The sequence below is a fragment of the Macaca fascicularis genome, chromosome 6 (genome assembly GCF_037993035.2).
Source record: "Macaca fascicularis isolate 582-1 chromosome 6, T2T-MFA8v1.1".
NCBI lineage: Eukaryota > Metazoa > Chordata > Mammalia > Primates > Cercopithecidae > Macaca > Macaca fascicularis.
The window spans coordinates 154,296,956-154,319,949 of NC_088380.1; the positions used below are offsets into that span (position 1 = coordinate 154,296,956).

Consider the following 22,994-nt stretch of genomic DNA (forward strand, 5'->3'; position numbering starts at 1 on the left):
TGCCCATCTCGGTTTCTCAAAGTGCTGAGATTACAGGCATGAGCCACTGCTCCTGGCCTACATTTTTATATATTTATTCTGCTAAACACTTTTGTTATTTAACCTCATTATAATTTGTTAAATAAACTCATTTTATTAAGATAGAAGTTAACAATTAGGTATGCTAGATACAAAGCATATTTTGATTTTACCAAGACATTAAAAATATCTTTTGATAGCTCTGCAATCAACTTGAAAGAATAAGGATTTTGCAGCAACTGGTCTCCAACGTTGAACCACTGGTCTCAAAAAGTATCCTGTGTAATGGGCTGGTGGGAAAATTGAAGAAGGGTTCTAGAAGTGTGGCAGGAACATCTGTCCTTGCTCTGAATAATATTGACATGTCAAGAGCTGACACAATGGTCAGGCTGGTCATACTAACATAAAGAAGCAGCCTCCCCACCTGGAAAGAACACAGACTCCGGAATCAGAAAAATCAGATTGTGAATACACAGACTCCGGAATCAGAAAAATCAGATTGTGAATACACAGACTCCGGAATCAGAAAAATCAGATTGTGAATTCTGGCTCCCCCCACTTATTATTTATGTGATTTGGGACTAAACAATTAGTCTCTGTGTTTCAATTTCCTTATCTGTATCATCATTTTGTGTGAGGAAACGACCTTTTGAGCACTATTTAGGATAGGCACACATAAAGTGTTCAAAAGGTGGTACTTACTGGCAAATCAACAAATGGTACAAAGCTGGCAGTAGAAGTGCTGTATTGTAGAATTAAGGTTTAAGATTATTATGATATAATAGAAAAATAAGCTAAGATAGTGATAAATATTATAGAAGGAAGAAAAATTAAATTCTACAGTTAAGATTTTTTTGGGGGGTGGTTTGTTTTAAATTAAATTGTACCAGCATAGAAGGGGAACATCCTGGCCTAACAGCAGCTTACATGGAAAAAAGTTTCTGAAAGCTTGAATGACAGGGTGTTTGTCATGGAGACAATAGTAAGTCACAGATGCATATGTTCCATAAAAGTCCAAAAAATTAAGTAGCATAATGCACTTCGCCATGACCATATCCCATCTGAAGCAACGTATTCAGTTCTGGGCACTGTATTTTGAGAAAAATATTTACAAAATATGTAATATAATATAACTTGAAAAGGAAATCAGAATGGCAAAATGCTCATACAAGAGAAAACTGAAGAAGCTAGGAATAATAAGGGTAAGAAAGAAATTTAGGGAGAAGGAGATAATTGCCCTCATACATGTAACGGGCAGTAAAAATTGAAGAGTAATAGTAATAACTAATATGTACTGAATACTTATGTGCAAAGTAGTCACCATTATCCTTATTTTGTACAGGAGAAAACTGAAGTACCCAGAGGCTAAGTTACATGCTTACAGTCATATAACTAGTAAAGGATGGGACAGGTTTCACTCCATTAGTTCATCTCCAGATCTGGGAGAGATATTAGAGCTATTTGCCAAAACTTTCTGGTCTTACAGGATCATGGCAAGATTGTATTCCACCAATTCCTTTCAAGCTGAGTATAGACATGGTTTTGGGCCAATGAAATGTGAGCATACATCATGTTCATTACTTCAGCAAGGAATTAAGTGTGTATACAATTTGCCACATACTATTCACAGACATGTAGAGATGGAGCCTCCATCAAGTTAGGCACAATAATGAATGGAGCTTTCCTGTTGACTCACACTGGACAAATAGGAGCAAGAAATATGCTGTTATGTTTTTTATTAAGCTGCTGAGAGTTGGGGGTTGTTACTGTGGCATCACCCAGCCTTTTCTGACAGATACAAGAGTGCACATACCTAAAAATCATTAAAATGTCTCAGAATAAGGAAACATATTTACCTTTACATTTCCAGAGGTCAGAACTAAGAATAATTTGTAGAAACTACAGGTAGGCAGATTTGGGCTTAATTTTTTTTTTAAGTGAAGTTGTCCAAAAAGTTGCTTCATGAGGTAGTGAGCTCCCTGACAATGGTTGTATTTAAGCAGAGGCCAGATGATCATTTTGCCAGCTATGTGGCAAAACAGATGGTTTAATTAAGGAAGTTTAGTGTATCAAACATTTATTGAGCACCTCCAATGTGCCAAGCATTGTAGCCACACAGATAAATTCAAATACACAATCTCTACCCTCAAGGGAATAAACAACAAGTTCAGAACTTGATAACCTCTGTGGTCTCTTCTAACAGTGTGATTCAACCAAATTAGAGATAATAACATGGCCTGGATGAAGCAGATGGCAAACCCAAACTTACAAATAACTATGTAGCACTAGAAATGCTGCCGATGCCTAGGTTGTATTATTATTTCTCAATTAGTAGCCAAAAGTATAGGGTTTGCAAAAGGGAGGAAAATGGGAGAATTGCTAGGTTTAAAGGAGGAATATTTTCCCTTTCTCTAGTTACCATTCTTAAATCTTGCAAACCCAGCATATTATCTGGCTTACATCAGGGGTGTTTCAGCAAAGGGAATAGCACTGACTCACACCAATTGTTACCGACCTTTTCCATCACTACTCCCGCCCCTTCCAGTCAGGAAGGGAACATTTCAATACGGATCAACTCAGACATGAAGAAAGGAATAACCTTTCTATAGGGCTCTTCTTCAGTTTAGGTACCAACCAAAACATTTGCAAAATATCAGAAGTTTTCCCTAAAGCGTTGTTCCCCTAAGCAAAGGCTTAGGGGAAACACACACTAAAAGGATGATGTGAAAATCACAAACTAAATGAATGATTCCAGAGGAAACCGACATTGTTTTCCAAGTGGTATCCTCGAACAGCACTAACTTCAGCACTTATTTTCCCTGGTGGTCTTAGCAGTTAAAGGCTGGTTGGTTGGTTTGTCTAAACTTTCAAAAATCAAACAGTGGAGAGAGATGCTGTTCTTTCACTAGCTTATTGCATTTTAATGGAAAAACAACTAAAACCTAGATAAGCATTAACTGTAATTGCTCTGAGGCAGACATTTCCATTTCAGGTTATTATTCCTAACCATATTAGTGCAGAATAATACATGCGGATGGATTTTGCGGCCATTACCTAGACAAGGGTGAGGGCATCTGATTACTATTATTCCCCAGCTGAAAGCTTCAGTTTGAACTCTGAAGGCTCCAGCCCTGCCAGGCCCTGCAATTTCTGAACTACATCTCTGATTCTCTATGAAATAGACACATAAATCAGGGCAAGCTAGATTTCAATGCCATCCCTTCAGTCAGTTCAGTGTGACATAAGTTTCTCAAAAATACACATACAGAAGAAATTGGCTTTGGCACATTTAAGAGCAGCAGGGAATTTGCATCTCATGCTAGTTTAATGTGCACTCTTAATACTCTCGTCTATTTTCTAAAATATAATGCTATTCTTGCAGAGGCAGCTGGACCCCTTGATACCCGGTCTTGTGCCAAGCTGTGTACACAAATACACTCTTGACAAACACAGATGTGAAATGCGTGCTAAGACAGAAGCGAGGCATAGAGAGAGATTCGCGTGTTTAGTCTAGAGGCTCCACACCCAAAAGTTTCAGGGACAGCTGATGTTTGAAGACTCAGAGGGGAGACCGCCCCTCCTGTACTTTCATCCGGGCACTATGGAGATGACCCCCATATTCCCAGCATCACTTTGCCCTCTGCCCTGGTGACCTGGGTTGAGATTTAATCTAGGGCCAGAGAGGGGCAAGACAATTGTGCTGTTGGCTACTCATACAGAGAGAAGAGCTGGAAATCACTAAGCCTTCCCGGGCTGACACACCCACCCAGAACGGATGGCCCAGGAGTGCGGCGAGGAGGCAGGGGTAAAGGACGCGGCTCCAGGCAGGGGAACCTGGGCATTCTTTCCGCGCTTGCACGAAGATGCTGCAAGTGGCGACACGCGCGAATCCAGGGTCTGGGCTAGGAAGTCGCGCAGAGCTCAGTGGAGGATGCCCCTTTCCTCCTCCTGGTCCCCCAACCCCGTGCAAAGTGAGCTGGAGAAAGTTGTGCCCGGGCCATGGCGGCCAGGGCTGGAGAAAGGAACGAAGGCAAGCAGGGAAGTGACGGGGGCCCCCTTACCTTGTCCTTGGGGCCGAGGTTCTGCAACACCTCTTTGCCGGTGGCGCTCCGAATCTCCACCCCGGAGGGCGCGGGGGACGCGGGCGCGGGCTCCCTGCTCTCTTCCCGGCCTTGGCCCCTGCGCGGGGTGTCCCCCTCGGTCCCGGGCCGGCTCCCTGAGCCTCGGTCGCTGCCCTGGCCGCTCCGAGGAGTCTTCGCGCCCCGCTGCCCCACGCTGAGGGCATCGAAATCCAGCGTCTTGCTCTCGAAGGCGCCCTCCACGTTGCAGAACATGCCGCCGTATTTCTGCCGCGGGACCTGGTCCGTGGTGCCCGGCCTGGCCAGGTACACGGGCAGATCGTCTTCATGGGAGCTGTCCCAGCCTCTCCGGCCCGAGGCCATGGTTCAAGCGCGAAAACGGCCCGCGGGTTTTTCTTCCCCAGAGGCGGAAAGGGCAGCTGCCGGCAGCGTGCGCCGAGCCACAGTGACTGGGGCGGGAGGAGGCGCCTGAGCCTTCGCGCCAGAGGCGGCAGTGCTGCTCCGATTCCTGCCTGTCCCTAGCGAGCCAGAGAGCCACACAGCCAGCTAGCGCGCGGCGCAGGGGCCCGGAGTAGCGGCGCGCTTGGCTCGCTCGCTGGACCTCTCGCCCGGCCGCACCTCCTCACGCACCCCCAACCCTAACGTGGCCTCCCGGGCTGACGCAGCGTCGGTGCCCATCACAATCACAAACCAAACTTGGCGCGCGCGCACACGCACACACAGGCGCACACTGCCCGCTCGCGCAACAGCCTTGCTTCACACACTTTCATGCAATTCAGACGTCTTAGAAATGTTCACACTCAAGCACTTGACTGCTTCACCCACACTAACTCCCTAGTTTGCCTCACAAATACAAAGCTTTCTGACGTCCCTCATGCACAAAAACCCAGCTGACCCAGGTGGATTCATCTCAAAGCCAAGTCCTGATTTACAATAACACATACAAACTCAAATTTACTACAAACTCACAATCCTACCCAGAACCCCGGACTTGCCTCATCCTGATCTTTAGGATGACCCTCACAATTACACCCAGTTCTAGAATCTGCCTTGCAAACCCACACTCTCACATAAAGTCCTGAATTGGCTTACACACACAACACAACACACACACACTGAAAGAGAAGTCGTCTTACTTCATTGAGAGTCACAAAAACCCTTTGACTCACGTAAGCCCTTTCCTGGTTTCTATATAATATTCTAGAATTTGCTTTTTACCACCCCTAATTTGCCTCACTCATAATTACATTTCAGATCGCGCGCGCACACACACACACACACACACACACTCTTAGATTTTGCCTTGCAAAGCACTCTTCATTAATGCCCTGTCCCTCATACAACAAACCCCAGATTTTAATCTCACATACTAACACAAGTCCAGGTTTACCTCAGTCAGAACCGACACTTAGATTCACACCCAAGCCCAGATTTACTTCAAAATCACACAACCAAAGACTTCACTTTTCATGTTACCTCACATATATGCAGACTTTACTTACGTACGTCTATGCTTTCATAACCTCATTCTCTTCCCCACATCCACCCAGGTATACTCTGATGCAGATTTTGCCACATAAACAGAATCCACAAACTACATGCCTTACATCATGTCTGCACACACTACCTAAACCCAAAACCTGTGGTGCCAGATTTAACTGGGCTCCCTCTCAGAAAGTCACCTATTTGTTTATTTAGTCAACCAACATAAATCAGATACCCATTATGGCTTTCACAAGATACTGGAGCGACAGTGTCGAACAAGGGAGATGGGCCTGTCCTCACCAAGAATGTAGTCTCTTACCACCCATCTAGGTAGCACAGTCGTTCACTGTTCTGCTCGACATACTGAACTTTGTTTATTTTGTGAACCAAACACTCCCCCTCCCAAGCACAGACACACACACGCTAAGCTCCATGAAGGCAGAGATCTGGTCTGTTCAGCTCACCTTTGTATATCTTGTGCCCAGAACATCTACAGGCACTTGATACATTCTTTTTGAATAAATGGAGGATAACAATAACAACAGCAACACCAAGGAACATTTATGGACTTATTGCTATGTGCCAGTCATTATTATGATTGTTTCACATATATTAACGCATTTAATGCTCATAAGCATATGGCAGGCTTCTTTGTGCACATAGGCATAGTCTTTGAAGGCATCTGCATAGAATTTGATGAATTGAACCTCTGAACTCTGATTTTGGAGTAGAACAAAGGCTCTGGAAACTGGAATGTCAGTCTTAGGTCTGTGACGGCCACAAAAATTTGGGGAATGGAAATTGGCCTGAACTTAGATCAAAGACAGATATCTTGACGCAAGTTAAACCTATCCCCTGGGCAGGTGCGGTGGCTCACACCTGTAATCCCAACACTTTGGGAGGCCGAGACAGGTGGATCACCTCAGGTCAGGAGTTCAAGATCAGCCTGGCCAACATGGTGAAACCCAATCTCTACTAAAAATGTAAAAAATAGCCGGGCGTGGTGGCACCCACCTGTAGTCCCACCTACTTGGGAGGAGACTGAGGCAGGAGAATTGCTTGAACCCAGGAGGTAGAGGTTGCAGTGAGCAGAGATTGCGGCACTGTGCTCAAGCCTAGGTGACAGAGCAAAATTCCATCTCAAAACAGCAACAACAACAACAACAACAAAACCCTATCCCCATTGAAGAGATAGCCACTTGCTAAACTGCCTGTGCTCCATCAGAATTATTTACAACTTCTTAAGCTGACTTCCTCTGGGCAGGTGCTCCTTCTTAAATGCTGGTTGGTGATGGACTCAGAATTTCCTGTAAGTGCTGCTTCAGAACAATTACAGTCAAGGCTTAGCCAGGTTTTATTAGTTTCGGGCTCTGCGCTAAGGACATCCAGGCAGTATCTTAATTAGTCTTAATAACCTTACCTGTCAGGTACTAGCATTTCTTTTTGTTTGAGACAGCATCTCATTCTCTCACCCAGATGGGAAAGGCGGGAGTGCAGTAGCCAGATCACAGTCCAGGGCAGCCTTGACCCCAGGGGCTCAAGCAATCCTCCTACTTCAGCCTCCTGAGTAGCTGAGACCACAGAGGTGTGCCACCATGGCCAGCTAAACTTGTATTTTTTGCAGAAACAGAGTTTTACCATGTTGCCCAGGCTGGTCTTGAACTCCTGAATTCAAGCCATCTGCCCACTTTGGCCTCCCAAAGTACTGGGATTAGAGAAGTGAGCCACTGCACCAGGCCTATTACCTATTTTCTACTAATGAGGAAGCAGAGGCTCTGAATAAATGTCCAAGTTATAAAAGAGTCATAACTTGAAGCAGGATATGTGCAGAGTCTGTTTACTTTGAGAGAGGGCACATTCTGCATGTAGACGCACACTTTTATGTGCATATTTGCGTGGGAGCATGGGCATGCAAACAGAACTTTGTAGTTGTACGTGAGCCCCATTGTTAGAGCTGCATTGCCTCACCACTATGTCTGATGCAGTGTATAGTCACGATAATTACATTTGTTGACAAAATCTCACATTTAAAAGTAACAGTTACATGTACACATATGTGTTTAATTAAGAAAGTACAGCAGCCTATTAAAATTTTAAAAAGACTAAAATGGGAATGGCTGATCTGACTCCAGTTCTGCAACTATGTGGCTTTAGGCAAATGTCTGGCCCAACCTACTTGTGTTTTTCTCCTTCATGTTGGCCTCCCACTGAAGAGGATTATGATGGACTTCATTCCTTGAGCAAGCCATCGTGCTAAGAATTTCATAAACATTGCCTTAACCTTCCTAAGTACCCCATAAATCTGAAGTGATGATTATTTCCATTTTATCCATGGAGAAAATAAGCCTTCGTGAAGGTCAGTTCTTTCCCTGAAGTATCAGTTAGTACTTCAAACTGGAATTCAAACCTTCCACTAGCCAGTTCAGACAGAACCTCTGCTCTTAACAAAAATAATAATAGAGCTCTGTCATGAGGATCCAGAGAAATAATAAATGGGAAGGCCAAAATTAAGGTGTTATGGAATGAAATATCTCTAAGTGCCCCAGTTGTTCTTGGACAGAAGTTAACTTTGGTTAAGGCAAACACTCACATAAAAACAGTATCAGACCACTTGACTCTAAGCAAAAGCATTAGCCCCATGAACACATGGCAATTCTGTCATGTCCCTTTCTAGTAAGATAGAGGATACATTACTTGTGACAATCACAAACATAAGAGCAACAGTATGTTTATGGATACTGTAAGTCAGACCACCCAGGGAAGGGGTTACCCAAAACCAATGTACAAACAGCAAACTATTTCTGTAATGTGAGCAAGAAAATAGAGCTTTGAACTTGTCACACGCCAAATCAAATTTTCATTTCCTGTAACTGAAGTAAATCATATGCCACTTTGTATTGAGATGACTTGTGATGTGAGCACATAGCATGTCTGATTATAACTCTAGGAAAATGTATTCCACAGGCATCTTCTATTACCTCTAGATCAGCAGAAGGCAGAAACTCCTCCCCAGAAAGCAATGATATGCACTAAGCAATCCTGATATGGCAGCACACAGAATACATTTTATGCAAAAATAAATTGCATTTTTTTTTTTTTTTTCCGAGACGGAGTCTTGCTCTGTCACCCAGGCTAGAGTGCAATGGTCTGATCTCGGCTCACTGCAACCTCCACCTCCCAAGTTCAAGCGATTCTCCTGCCTCAGCCTCCCAAGTGGCTGGAACTATAGGCGCCTACGACCATGCCCAGCTAATTTTTTAATTTTTGGTAGAGGTGGGGTTTTGCCATGTTAGCCAGACTGGTCTCGAACTCCTGACCTCAGGTGATCCGCCTGCTCGGCCTCCAAAAGTGCTGGGATTACAGGAATGAGCCACTGCGCCCAGCCACATTGCATTCTTATAAGGCAAAGTCTACCAAACAGAAGATAAAATTTTAGTTCTCACTAAAGTTATGCCTCTATTCTCAAAATAAGAAGAAAATAGAGGAGTTATACAATTAATAATATGTGTATTGACTCATCAGTTAATTTAAATAATTCTAATCAAAACCTACCCTCCTTCTTTTCTTTCTTTGAGTTGCAGGAATTTGAACCTACATTATCTTGTCCTGATCTTGACGGACATAGAGGTTAGAAATCCAATTTTTCATAGAGAGATGCCATATATAAATCATATATAAATAAGGCAGTATTTGCAAAATGTTCAGCATTCTGCCTGACACACAGTAGGTGCCCAATAAATATTAGTCTCTCATTTCCTAGGCGTATAGATATATTATGAATATCACAGAGACTTTGCAATGAGCTTGATGGTGTCCTGTAACTTTAACATTGCAGGATTTTATGGAACAAGTTGATACTGTAATAATGCTGGATATGTATGTTAAAAATGACATACAAATAAAAAATAAAAATTTTCCATATACCTCCATCATACCCTATGAATTTTCCGGGCAGGCCACTGTTTAATTTCAGCTCAATATTTGGTGAACAAAGTGTTAATTCCGACAAAGCCACATTTAAGCCAATAGTTACAAACTTAAAACCTAAAAACAAGTTGTTTTCAAATATATACACAATGTTAAAACAAGGTTATAAAATATTTTCAACAATCTTAATTGTACATGCAGAAAAACATCGGCTTTTATAATAATATACACATGTAGGGAAAAAACCTGCAATAATATATATCAAAATATTAGCAGTGTGTAACTCACAGGATTACAGGTAACTTTTAGTTTCTTCTTTCAGGCATTTCTATATTTTTCAAAATCTTTATAGTAAGTGTGAGTTATATTTATAATCATAAAGAATGTTATTTTTTTTTTTTTTTTTTTTTTTTTTGAGACGGAGTCTCGCTGTGTCGCCCAGGCTGGAGTGCAGTGGCCGGATCTCAGCTCACTTCAAGCTCCGCCTCCTGGGTTCACGCCATTCTCCTGCCTCAGCCTCCCGAGTAGCCGGGACTACAGGCGCCTGCCACCTCGCCCGGCCAGTTTTTTGTATTTTTTAGTAGAGACGGGGTTTCACCGTGTTAGCCAGGATGGTCTCGAACTCCTGACCTCGTGATCCGCCCGCCTCGGCCTCCCAAAGTGCTGGGATTACAGGCTTGAGCCACCGCGCCCGGCAAAGAATGTTATTTTTAAATATGTGTCCAGAATGTTGTTTTAGATAGAAATATATTTACTGAGCATGGTGAAAATCGCCAATGGAAAATTATTGACGCAAGCTTTTATCTCCCTACTCTATTAGGCAGATATATTATCTAAAGTGAAAAACAAAATTAAATAAAATCAGGCCTCTCATCAAAGTCAAATTGTCACCTCATGCAAAGTATTTCAGCAGTTGGACAGCTGAGTGGGAAAATGATCATTATGGTGGGAGGGTGAAATGAGGGCTTACAAATGTCCTCGAGGTAAATCCTTTCCACCAAAGGATTAGTTAATAGAACATGACATAATCACCTTCCTGGTGGGGAGTTGTTGGGGTTTCCTTCCCAATTTCATACACTGAGCATCTCTCTTTGATTTTAATATTCTCAAATGTTCAAAAGCCACTTCCAAAAACAGAATTTTCTTTGGCCCTAAGTGGGAAGAAGATAAATTTTAAAGTAATTGCTGACCAATATGATAACAGAGATATTCATTTCAAATGCTCTAATCCTCTAGTTTCCTTGATGCAGGCTCACAGGTGCAATTTAATCTCCTAAATGAAAATCTCTAAGTAAGGGCCAGACGATAAAGTGAGTTACAGGATGTAACAGGGAAAAAAAAAAAAAAAAAAAAGCCAAGCCTATGACTTGTCCCCACCTCTTTGCCAGTCAAACTTGCTCACAATGTTTCCAAGATTTTTTAAATGTACCATTATTTTTCCAGTTACTCTTTATGTTTTTGCCCATTTACAAAATACTCTTATTGGTTTTACATTATTTTTATAACAATCTCATCCTGATTATTTAAAATGAAATGATTCTCTCTTACCTTTTACTATTCAAAGATAAAAATAACAATAACATATTCCTTGTTTATCACTCCCTTCCTTCCTCCCTCCCTCCCTTCCTTCCTTCCTTTTCAATGAAAATTTGAAAGTCCAGAAAAGCAGAGAGTAATTTAGCAAATGCCCATGTACTCACAGTCTAGTCAACTTTTCATCATATTTTATTCATATGTTTTTAACTAATAAAATATTACAGAGTTCAGATATCCTTGGTATCCCTTTCCTTTTCTCTTTTTCTTGCTCTCTCTGAATAACAACCACTAACCTATATTAATCATTCATATTCTTCTAAAGTTTGCTTTCTATTGGAAACTGATCCTTTAATTGGGATTTTTAAGCTTGTTTTCTTACCAAATAAAATATTGTCTTAGTTTAATTATTTGCATTTGAGAATAACCCTTAGCCAATAATGATGTACAAAAGTCCTTCACTCTTGAAAAGCTGAGGCTACAACAATAACATTAGGTTTTCCCCTCCTAAAATAAAAGTAATCATAATTCATATCAGGGCAGAAATTCAATCCAAATTCTAAAACTCTGTGCTTCTTAATCAATCAATACTGTGTTTGAGACAGGCTAGAAAATCAACTATTTTTCTCTTATTGGGAATATTGTTGTTACTGTGAAGCTTAAGTGGCTCAAGAAACTTAGACTTAACATTTCAAAGGGTACCTTTGATTTTAGTATTCCCTTGAGACTAAACTAAGTAATGCACAAAGAAAGGTAGTCAAGTAAGATGACAGTCTGAAAAAAGAAGCTCCTTTCATTCCAGACAGAAACTTGCTGACTCCAGGCCGGGCGCGGTGGCTCAAGCCTGTAATCCCAGCACTTTGGGAGGCCGAGACGGGCGGATCACGAGGTCAGGAGATCGAGACCATCCTGGCTGACATGGTGAAACCCCGTCTCTACTTTAAAAATACAAAAAACTAGCCGGGCGAGGTGGCGGGCGCCTATAGTCCCAGCTACTCGGGAGGCTGAGGCAGGAGAATGGCGTGAACCCGGGAGGCGGAGCTTGCAGTGAGCTGAGATCCGGCCACTGCACTCCAGCCTGGGTGGCAGAGCGAGACTCTGTCTCAACAAAAAAAAAAAAAAAAAAAAAAAAGGAAACTTGCTGACTCCAGAGATGAGGGCACATCCTGGCTCCAATGTAAGTGACAAACAGGCCAGGGTACAAATGACAAATACTGAAAGATACGAGAAGAAAAAATTGAAACATGGTGAATAATTCTTTCATTGAGAATTTTTTGGTTATGCATATATTCAGAAAACGTAAGTGCATTGATAATGCCTTTTTAACCCAATGCTTTTGTCTGATTTTATTTTTTGGTTAATAAATAGTTCCCTGTCCAGGCAGTTCCCTGGAATGCCTTATTCCTCCAGATCTTTCCTAATGAAGATGAAAGGATAGGAAACAGGATCCCTTCAATGTTTCCAAGCTTTTAGAATAATTTACATTGGAAAAATGAAGAAAATATGTACAGACAATTAGTCCAATCGTATAGCTCCATTGTCCATGTCTTATTAAGAGATAGCACAGTATTTACGTGGAATGAATGAGAAAAGCCTGGGATCTGAAGTCAGAAAATCTGGACCACAATTTTGGGACCACCATGAATTGAGTTAATTTGGGGGAACTACACAAACTCTTTATTTCTCTTCCCTTATCAACAAAATGAAAATAAAAAGCTGTGGTGCTGAAAAAAAAGTGAGATGTTTTATGCCAGATTGTAACTGTTCTTTATAAATACTGTTTTATTTGCTTCAGTACCTGGCCCCAATTTCTGTGAGCAATAAACAGTTAAGCAATAAACACATGTTGAATTAGTGTTATCGGGAATTTTTGTTTTTCAGTGGTGGAACTCTATGTAGTATGTAGGGAATGATTACTAATCAGTCTTAAGTGTGACCAAAGTTACAAATGTATTTTGGGAAACCAAATCAGATTACCTTCTCTTCTAATCGTAAAACTCTTAGACATTTGTCCCCTGAAGAAACCCTTAGACAAAAGATGTAGCCAAATGCATGTATAAAACTTACATAAAATATACTAAAAATAAGATACAAATGTATTTTTTAAAAGATCATTTTTTAGCAGAACTCATATTAGAATTTACTCAGCTTTGATTATGCAGTGTCTAATAATTTATTGAATAATTCTTAATGTTGGCTGGCCACTAGGAATTGTTTTAACATTTAACATTTAAAGTACAGTGTTAACTTGCTGAAGTGTTTATTTTTTATCAAAAACATTCAATATGACCGTAGACTCAAACAATGTACTACAAAATGATTAGTTATACCAGAAGGGAATTTTTGGCTATAAATGTTACACCTGTGAAAATATACATTGCAGTCTTTTGCAATAGGTTGATTAATCAGTTGTTGGAGTAACTAGAGCATTTTAAGATCTGACTAATCTAAAATTCATAAAATCAAACATGTATTGAATATATGTTAGGAACTTTTTAATAGAAAACCTAGGGTTAAATACTATGCAAATATTATATTGGAATATTTGTCTAGTGCAGTGTTTTATCTTTAATATAATAATTTATCTTTAATTTATTTTAAAATTATAACTAAATACTAATTCTCAAACTAAAAAATTGAGTGACTTAAGAGATGGGAATAGGATTTATAAGTTATCTATGGTCTTGCAGTAAGTCTGGTGGATATAGGCCTTGCCAATTACCCTTGTACAAAATAAAATAAGAATATAATATTGTTACATGGATTATTCATTGTTAGGGATATAATTGTTGACCTTGGCTGGCAAGTTTATAATTACTTATTAAAATTCAATAATCTGTAATTGAAATATAATCATAAATCATATAATGATGATTAATTTCACCATCTGGATTTTTACAACCAGTAATTTTTACATCTGGATTCTGAGAAGTCTTTAATTCAGGAAAAAGCATACATGAAAATTTCCCACGCCGGGCGCGGTGGCTCAAGCCTGTAATCCCAGCACTTTGGGAGGCCGAGGCGAGCGGATCACGAGGTCAGGAGATCGAGACCATCCTGGCTGACACGGTGAAACCCCGTCTCTACTAAAAAATACAAAAAACTGGCCGGGCGAGGTGGCGGGCGCCTGTAGTCCCAGCTACTGGGGAGGCTGAGGCAGGAGAATTGCGTGAACCCGGGAGGCGGAGCCTGCAGTGAGCTGAGATCCGGCCACTGCACTCCAGCCTGGGCGGCAGAGCGAGACTCCGTCTCAAAAAAAAAAAAAAAAAAAGAAAATTTCCCACGAGGAAAATAGATCTAATTTTATTAAAAATGTAACTTTCCCATTGCTTCTTTCCCTTTTGGCTAAAATCTACTATAAAAATAAAACTCTCCCCAAATTTTAGTATACCTTGATGATATAGCAATCAAGTTTGCTTATTTGTTTTTTTCCTTTGAAGACATTGAATAAAATCCAAGAACCACTTAGAAATTTGTTCTTGTAAAGAACTGTGTTCTTGTAAAGAACTTTTGAATTAACCTTATTCAGCCTCTCTTAAAAAAATACTCAGCTTTGACTATGTGATATCTAACAATTTACTTAGTAATTCTTAATGTTGGTTGGTTACTAGAAATTGTTTTAATACTTAAAGTACAATGTTAACTTGTTAAATCACTTATTTCTTATAAAAACTTCAATATTACCTTGCACTCAAATAATATACTACAAAATAACTCGTTGTGAAGAAGGAATTTTTTTGGCTCTAAAAATTGTGCCTACAAAAATATATATTGTAGTTTGGTGTTTGACTAATTGTGTTTTTTTTGTCCTAAAATAATGTAAATGCTAACGAGCCGAGTTCACACTCCCCAAATGCTGAGCCAAGTTCAAGCTCTCCCAGCTAAGAGAGGAGGACCCTGCCAGAATAACAAAAGGGAAACAGGCCATTTAGTCAATTCGCTACATATTTATTGAGCACTTATTTTGTGCCAGGGAATATACAAGGTGTTGTGGAAGTCTACGATACAATAGATAAGTATTCCAATACAATGCTGCTCAGACTGTAATACGTGTTGTCACAAGAGGAAAAGGGAGCTACAGATCAAAGCAAACCACATGCGATGAAGAATGAGTGGGATTTTAACAGGGGAAGATGGATGTCATCATTCCTGGCATAGTGGGAAATGCTGGGAGAACAGTGAGCAGGCCTGCTTGGCTGGAGAGCACAATGCTGTAGCTGTAGGGTAGCAATGGATAGGGCCAGGAAGATTAGATAAGAGCTCGAATGTGGGGCACCCTGAATGAAGGGCCAAAAGTTTCCAAATTTCAATGTCCCAACAGTTTTATTGGAGCACAGTCACATCTATTTGTTTACGTATTGCCCATAGCTGCTTTCAACCTGCAACAGCAGCAGAGTTGTTGAATAATATCAGCAGAGAATATATGGTTCACAAAACTGAAAATATTTGCTGTCTGATCCAGCACAGCAAAAGTTTTCCAACCCTTGATCTGCAGTGTATACAGTTTGGTGTCTGTGTAGTAAAATAGATTCTCACATCTATCACCTCTGGGCATGTTTATGGCTGCAGTCCTTTTTTTTTTTTTTTTTTTTCTTTTTCTTTTTGAGATGAAATCTTGCTCTGTTGCCCAGGCTGAAGTGCAGTGGCATGATCTCGGCTCACTGCAGCCTCTGCCTCCCGGGTTCCAGCGATTCTCCTGCCTCAGCCTCCTGGGTAGCTGAGATTACAGGTGCATGCTACCATGCCCAGCTGATTTTTGTATATTTTAGTAGAGACAGGGTTTTACCATGTTGGCCAGGCTGGTCTCGAACTCCTGACCTCAGGTGATCTGCCAGCTTTGGCCTCCCAAAGTGCTGAGATTACAGGCAGGAGCCACTGCGCCCGGCCATGGCTGCAGCACTTTTAGAGGGCAGTTTGACAATAGATATCAAAGGCCTTAACATATTCAAAAAATCTGCATGTTAATTTGCATCCTTCAGGTGATTCTGCTGCAGGTGGTTCTGAAACCACATACTGAAAAATAATGTTCTCTAGTGTCTCTACTTTGAGACTCTTTCTGTTGAAAATCATTTTACAATACGTGTTATTGGTGCTTCCTAACTTAGAGAAGATTCCTAGGTCACGCTTTCCTGCTAGTGCTGGTGTAGGTGAAGTATCTTCAGTAAGGAACTGTTCTTTCAGCACCATGACCTTCAGCTCCTTTTGAAAGCAGTTCACACACCTGAATGCAGTCTGGAATTATGGGTCCCTCTTCAAAGAGCAAATCGTTAGAACTCAGAATTCTCTATTTTAAATGGTAAATAGCCTCATATTGATTGCAAATCTTACAACTTTGGATTTGTCTTAATTTCATCAGAATATTCAGACTGGTTTTAGATTTTTAAATTTTCCTTGAAGAGTGTGTTTTGACCCTTCTTTGAGAAGCAAAAACTTACAGGTTCACAGTGAGGAAACATATTCTACACATAGTTCTTATTGTATAGTATCTTGTCTTAGTTTTATTGTTTTTTAAGTTGGAAAACTTTGCTTTAAAATTCAATGTTAATTCCAGAGAGTTTAAACTGTGTTCCTTGTGTTTAGAAGGACATACTCCAGCCTGCGCAACATAGTTAGACCCCCATCTCTACAAAAAAAAAAAAAAAAAAAAATTTAAATTAGCTGGTCATGGTGGTGCAATACTGTAGTCCCAGCTACTCGGGAGGCTGAGGTGGGAGGATCGCTTAAGCCCAGGAGGCTGAGGCTGCAGCAATTATGCCACTGTAGTCCAGCCTGGGTGACAGAGAGAGAGAGAGACCCTGGCTCAAAAAAAGAAAAAAAAAAAAAAAGGACATACATACAATCTAGGCTGAGGTTAGCAATTTAATTTATCCAGTTGCTCCCTGTTTCCAAATCTGAAGCAAACTGATGTTTTAGCTAATATTTCTTTTTTGTCCAAAGGGAAAGTTTGAGAATGCCTAGGAAAGGCTAATAAATGACAAAGAAAAGAGAAAGTTACTTGTTAAGTAAAACAGTCTATATGTTTCTGCCATCTTGTACCAAACAACTTTTGTTCCATTTCATGGAAGCTGACAATTCAGAGGTTTGAATTCACATGAGGTGTAATCAAGGTGGTCCAGTCAGGATTATAGAAATCAGATGTACAGTATTTTAAAAGAGATTTTTTATATGGATTCACCCTATGTAGGCATGTTGTTATGCACATCTAATGCGTCAGTCATTGTAGGAGCTCTCAACATCGTGGAAGAGACAAACAAATAAATGAAATGAAAATGAAAATAGAGCCTGCTAAACAGTACCAAAAGGGTCAGCCCAGACATAAGACACATAAAGCCATCTCTAGAGGATAAGGGAAAGTGACTTCTGAAGAATGAGTAGGGAGAAGAAAAGTGGTATTGAAGGTGCACACTACAGAAAAGAAGAAAACAAGATTCTATATAGAACACCAGTGGCAAGAAATAGCTTGACTAGTTCTTAGAATTGCAAATAGTTTCCTATGAGCAGAGTGGAAGAAGCAGAGTGTGAAGAGTACAGGGAATAGACATGATATATGTAGGTGAGTATGTACACATAATTTTGAACATGCAAGAATATTGTGTGAGTTTAAAAATTTTTTAAAAAATGTGAAAAGTCTAGAAGAGGTGGTTCACAAAGGAAACAATAGGCATAAAAGTACTCAGTGCCTGGTAATTCCTCAATAAATGTCAGCTATTTTAGTAATGCAAGTGCGAAATTTAGATTTTCTGAGATAGGATACTTTATTTGCTCTCTGATTTGATCTAGAACAAAGAGCAAAATCTGGGTGGGACTTAATTTGTCTTGTGGGTCAAGAAGGAATTTGATGTAATGGTTAAGAGCCAGACTGACTTGGATTCAAATCCAGGTGTTAAATATTAGTTCTGCGCCCATGGGCAAGTTTTTAAAACCTCTCTAAGCTCATTTTCTCATCTGTAAAATGAAGATAATAATGTCTCATTTGCAGAGCTGTTGTGAGGGTTAAATGTAATAATATATGTGAAATAATTAGCACAAATTGGCTAGTGCAGAGAAAGCACGCAAAATGGTTGCTCGTGTGATTACAAAAGTAGATAGAGGACATGTGGTGGAGATTGGGGAACATTCCCAGAAGACGCATGGTGATAAGGACAATTGTCTCAGCTGGATGTGAATTCATCTTGCTGTGGCGGGTCTGTTTGTAAAGAAGAATAATCCCATGGATGAATAGGCAGCCAGCCAAGATGGCTTGATCCTCCTCATTGGGTCTAGCCAGGAAATCTGTGTGTGAGTAGAATGTGAATCACCTGCTTACTGTAAATTAATTATTATTATTCACTCAGCAAAGAGGAAAAGATGCTTGGTCAGAATTAATCATCTAAAAAACCGTTATTTTAACTTCATTACATTTGAATATGGTAATGAGACATTTGTCACTTTTATAACTCTTTGTGGGGGAGGGTGTCTGTTGTAGGACAGAAAAGGATTAACATATAATTTTTAGACTGTGCCTTTTTTTTTCTTTTCCATATTTATTAAAGCCTAATATAATATTTGGTGTATATCTCCACTTTATACACAAGAAAACAGGCTTCGAGTTTGAAGTGAATTACAAAGGAACCACATTATTCTTAAGAACATGAAATGGTGTAAAAATTCAGATCTTTCTGACTCTAACCAATGGTTCTCACGTTAGAATCGCTAGAACTTTTTACAACTATTGAAACCCAGGGGCTGATCCTAAATGTTCTGATTGAGGTTTTCAGAGGTAAACGACTCCCAAATATGACATTCCTTGGTCAAAAGCAACCTCTCTTTTAAAGGCTTGTTATGTATATGAGTTAAACATTTTCAATATGAACACATTTTCAATATGAATATGCTGAACTGGGAAACTGAATTGAACAATAAATGGATCTTTTTTCTCTCCTTTGCTTTAGTCAGTTCAGGGCATTTGAGAAACAGGTTAAAAGCAGGGAAAATGAATCCAACTATTTATGCCATATTGGGGGAGGGGGGAATAGTTTTTCTCCCCCCTGACCTTTATAATGAGTCATTGATAGCCTTACTGTGGTGACTTTTTAGCCTCATCAGAGAACAAATCCCTCCAAACATTCTTAATAATCAGAACATTATCTCACACTTGAATGTACTTGGTTCACATCACTTAACCAGTTGACCTTGGAGGCTTACTTCTCCAAATGAAAGATGAACCAATTTATCTTGATTTTTTACATCACTGAATAGACATGAATTTTGAAAAGTGGTCTCTTGTTGTCCTGTAAAATTGCAATGATCATACACTCCTGTAGCTCCTTCGAATCACCCTCTCTCTCTTTCCCTCAATTGTACTTACTTACGTCAAGTGCTAGCCTTGGAGCAGAGATAGAACAAAGGATGACTCAAAATTGGTTCTTTATTCAAGTGCCTCCATAGCTCAATGACTGGAAGGGATGAGATAATTATTCCATTTTTTAAATCTTCTAAAACAGTGAGTCTTAAAATTGGGATAATCCTAAATCTTTTTATGTAGTTATCAAAAGTAAAGTAACTAGAAGAACTTATTAAGAGATATATATATATATAAAGTTTATATATATACTGTATATATACTTTATATAAAGTATATATATATATAAAGTGTGTGTGTGTGTGTATATATATATATATACTTTAAACATTTAGCTATCTTGACCTCTCTGGGCTCATGAAGTCATAATTAAGAAAATTGAGGGCTTGGCACAGTGGCTGACGCCTGTAATCCCAACACTTTAGGAGACCAAGGTGGGAGGATTGAGCCCAACAGTTTGAGATTAGCCTGAGCAACAGGACAAGGCCTTGTCTATACAAAAAATTAAATTAGCTGAGAGTGGTGGCACACACCTGTAGTCCTACCTACTCAGGAGGCTGGGGCAGGAGGATCACTTGAGCCCAGGAAGGTTGAGGCTGAAGTGAGCCATGTTTGTGCCACTGCACTTCAACCTGGGCAACAGAGCAAGACCATGTCTCAAAAAAAAAAAAAAAAAAAGAAAAGAAAAGAAAAGAAAAAAGAAAATTGAAACTATGTGAAAAAAATATGATTTTCATCTTTTACCTATGGATATGAGCAGATAAAACAGATCATTCAAAAGTGAAATTATGCATTAAAATCTTTTTTCATTTGTTCTGATTTAGACAAGACAAAAGCAGTCTAAAAAATCCAAAAAACAGAAACAGAGCAAAACAACCTATCACCCCTATGAATAAAGAATGCAAGCACTGTGATCGCTTCCCTGAGATATAACTTCTTTCCACTGCCCATAACCCGCAAATAGCAGTGTGAATGCAGGTAAACCTTGTTCCTCCTATTCTAGCTTCCCATGTGAATTTGATGCTTCCTTGTTCTGCCTCTATTTCCTGGGTTCTTTATTCTCTTGTTTATCTTTATCTTCCAGACAACCAATCAGAGATATCCATAAAGAAAATTACTATCATCTGGCCAAACACATAGCTGGTAAAATGTGAGGTTACAAAGGACTCCAAAATGACTCAGAAAATACACTAGCAGGAATTGGCTAGAAAGGATTTCAAATTGATACCTTGAAAATGGATCTCCCAAGACAAAAATGTCCCTGATAATTGTGCCTCAGTCCCATTCTATATTGGGTGTCAAAGAAGACATTTGTAAGAAATCCTGGGAGAGTGCAGTGGGGTGTAAGTGGAGGAGTTATGTCTAAAAATGAGATAAAGAGATGAGATGGACTTGTCTGTCAATTAAGATCCTTGGTTTGAAAATCCCAGGGTGAACATTTAAACGCCTTATTTGCAAAGTGGGGCAAAAATTGCAGAACAATATCTCAAGTAAGCTAGATTCTACTCCTTTTTATCAGCTCAACCTTTTCTCCTATAAATTAAACCATGGTTATGAATTTGATACATATGATTCGTAAAGTTTTGCTGTATTTAACCGCTAGAATTTAATGGGTTCCAGAATTTACTTACATGTCTCCTTACTGATTAATAATATACATCGATAATATTTACTGCGCTCTTACTAATGTTGTGCCAGACCCTTATTGACTCCAATAGGGATGGCACCATATCCCAGGGGCCAAAGAAACCCAGAGCCAGCGAAGAAGACATAGGATCAATTGAGGACTTTACATACAGGGAGGTCCAGGAACAGAGGACCCAGACAGGAAAACCACTACCGTTTGTAAAAAAGATGCAATTTATAAAGCATTTTCATTCAGCAACTTCCACCTAGCAATCACCATTCAACCCAAAACAAGGAGACCCATTTCTCTCCATGGCCTGCGTTCCAAAAATATGGGCCAGGGGTTTGGATGTCCTTCACAGATTGGCAGTGAATCTCCCAGTTGGTCACTCCTGGATCCCTTAGCTCAGCACTTCAAACGCATATTCTTCTTAGATCACAGGGTTATTCTCAGTGTATGCTTAAATTATTGCTGTCAGGTGTGTCTGCTGTAAAACTGTATGTTGCATATAATTTGATGTACTCATGTAATCCTTACAACATCCCTGTAAAATAAGTAGCATTATCTCCTCTGCAGTACAAAAGGGATACATAGTATGCTTCAGGTCATAGAGCTTAGGGAGGAAAAAAGTGTTAGATCTTGAACCTGGGTGTCTGACTCCAGACTTCTATTCTTAACTACTACACTATTTCCTGAACTCATATCTATGGGGATTTTCCTCTGTGTACTTTGATGAACTAAGGAACTCAAAGCAATTCAGCCTTGTTAAAATATAATTTTCAAAAACAGGTAAAATCATGATTCTCACATAGATTAAAAAAAAGATATGTCTTAAGAATTGTATTTAACAAAGTAATGAGAAAAATAGAGATGTGTTAAGATCAGTAAAATCATAAAACAGACACATTTATAGATCAGGAATATTGAAATGAATGTGCAAATATAGGCAAAAGTGGACTCTCCCACAATGAAAGATGGAAATCATTTGAAGCTCTACTGAATAGAATTTGCCTGTCTGTAGACAAGAATTATTTGACATTGCTATTATTTTTCTACAGCTTACAGAATTGTAGTTCTCATAGAATTGGAAAAGGAGAACACGAGAAAGATGTGCTATAGACAATGCACAGTTGTTCACTGAAGTGCAAATTTTTCCCTACAATACTTGTAATTCTCCCTTGCTCCTTAAACTCAGGAAGACTTCTATACCTGTTAAGTATAAAAGGTATTTGGGGAGATAGCCATGAACAAAAAATATCTTAAAAACTACCAGAACAGAAATATATAAATACTTCCAATAAGGCGGAATGTTTAAGAATATAATAAAGAAAGGAGCAATTCATTCAGCTCCGGCGACCTACTGGAATTTCTGTATAAAGGGCATTTAGGAGAGGCAGTTGAGTTGAAAGAGGGGGCTGAAAGCTATCCTGAAGTTGCTTTCAGACACCACTTGACATAAAATTAACAGAGTGTAGACTCTCTTTTTAAAAGAATGGGATTGGGTTTGGCAGAGACCATAAAACTCTCCCAAAGCTGTCTTGTGTACTGCCCTCGAAATCTAGAAAAGCTGTTTAGAGGAAATGACATTTAGGCTGACTTGGAAGGTAGCAGGAAAATGTAAAAGTGCTTTCAAGACAGAGGGGCATCTTGATCCAAGATAAAGAGACTAAGAGAAGGGAGGCAACTTTAGAATGGGAGTGATAAGAATGAGGGAGTAAGAGAAGAAGAGTCTGCCTCAAAACCAAGTGCTCCCTGAGCCTACACAGGTCAAGGTACCTACTACTTTCTGTTTCCTTTGACAAGGACTTTAAAAGCAGGACCTTCTTGTCTCTTAAAGCCAGAGCCCTGGTCCCATAAAAATAGATACTGAATATGTATTTCCTATATGAACAAAGTATGGAAAAGAGAAGGAAGGAAGAAAGAAATGAAGTATGGAACCAAATCTAGCTTTATCTAGGCCCTCTGTTTCCCTCCCCACCAAAAT

General features: G+C 39.7%; 1 protein-coding gene across 1 annotated transcript in view; it reads right to left on the reverse strand.

Moving 5' to 3' along the window:
• Positions 1-4,548, reverse strand: part of DPYSL3 (dihydropyrimidinase like 3) — a 114,577-nt gene extending 110,029 nt beyond the window's left edge. Inside the window, exon 1 of the mRNA XM_005558162.4 lies at positions 4,080-4,548. Within this exon, the coding sequence (XP_005558219.1) occupies positions 4,080-4,460 (381 nt within the window). The 5' untranslated portion in view covers positions 4,461-4,548. The remainder of the gene's footprint in view (positions 1-4,079) is intronic.
• Positions 4,549-22,994: the final 18,446 nt, after the last annotated feature.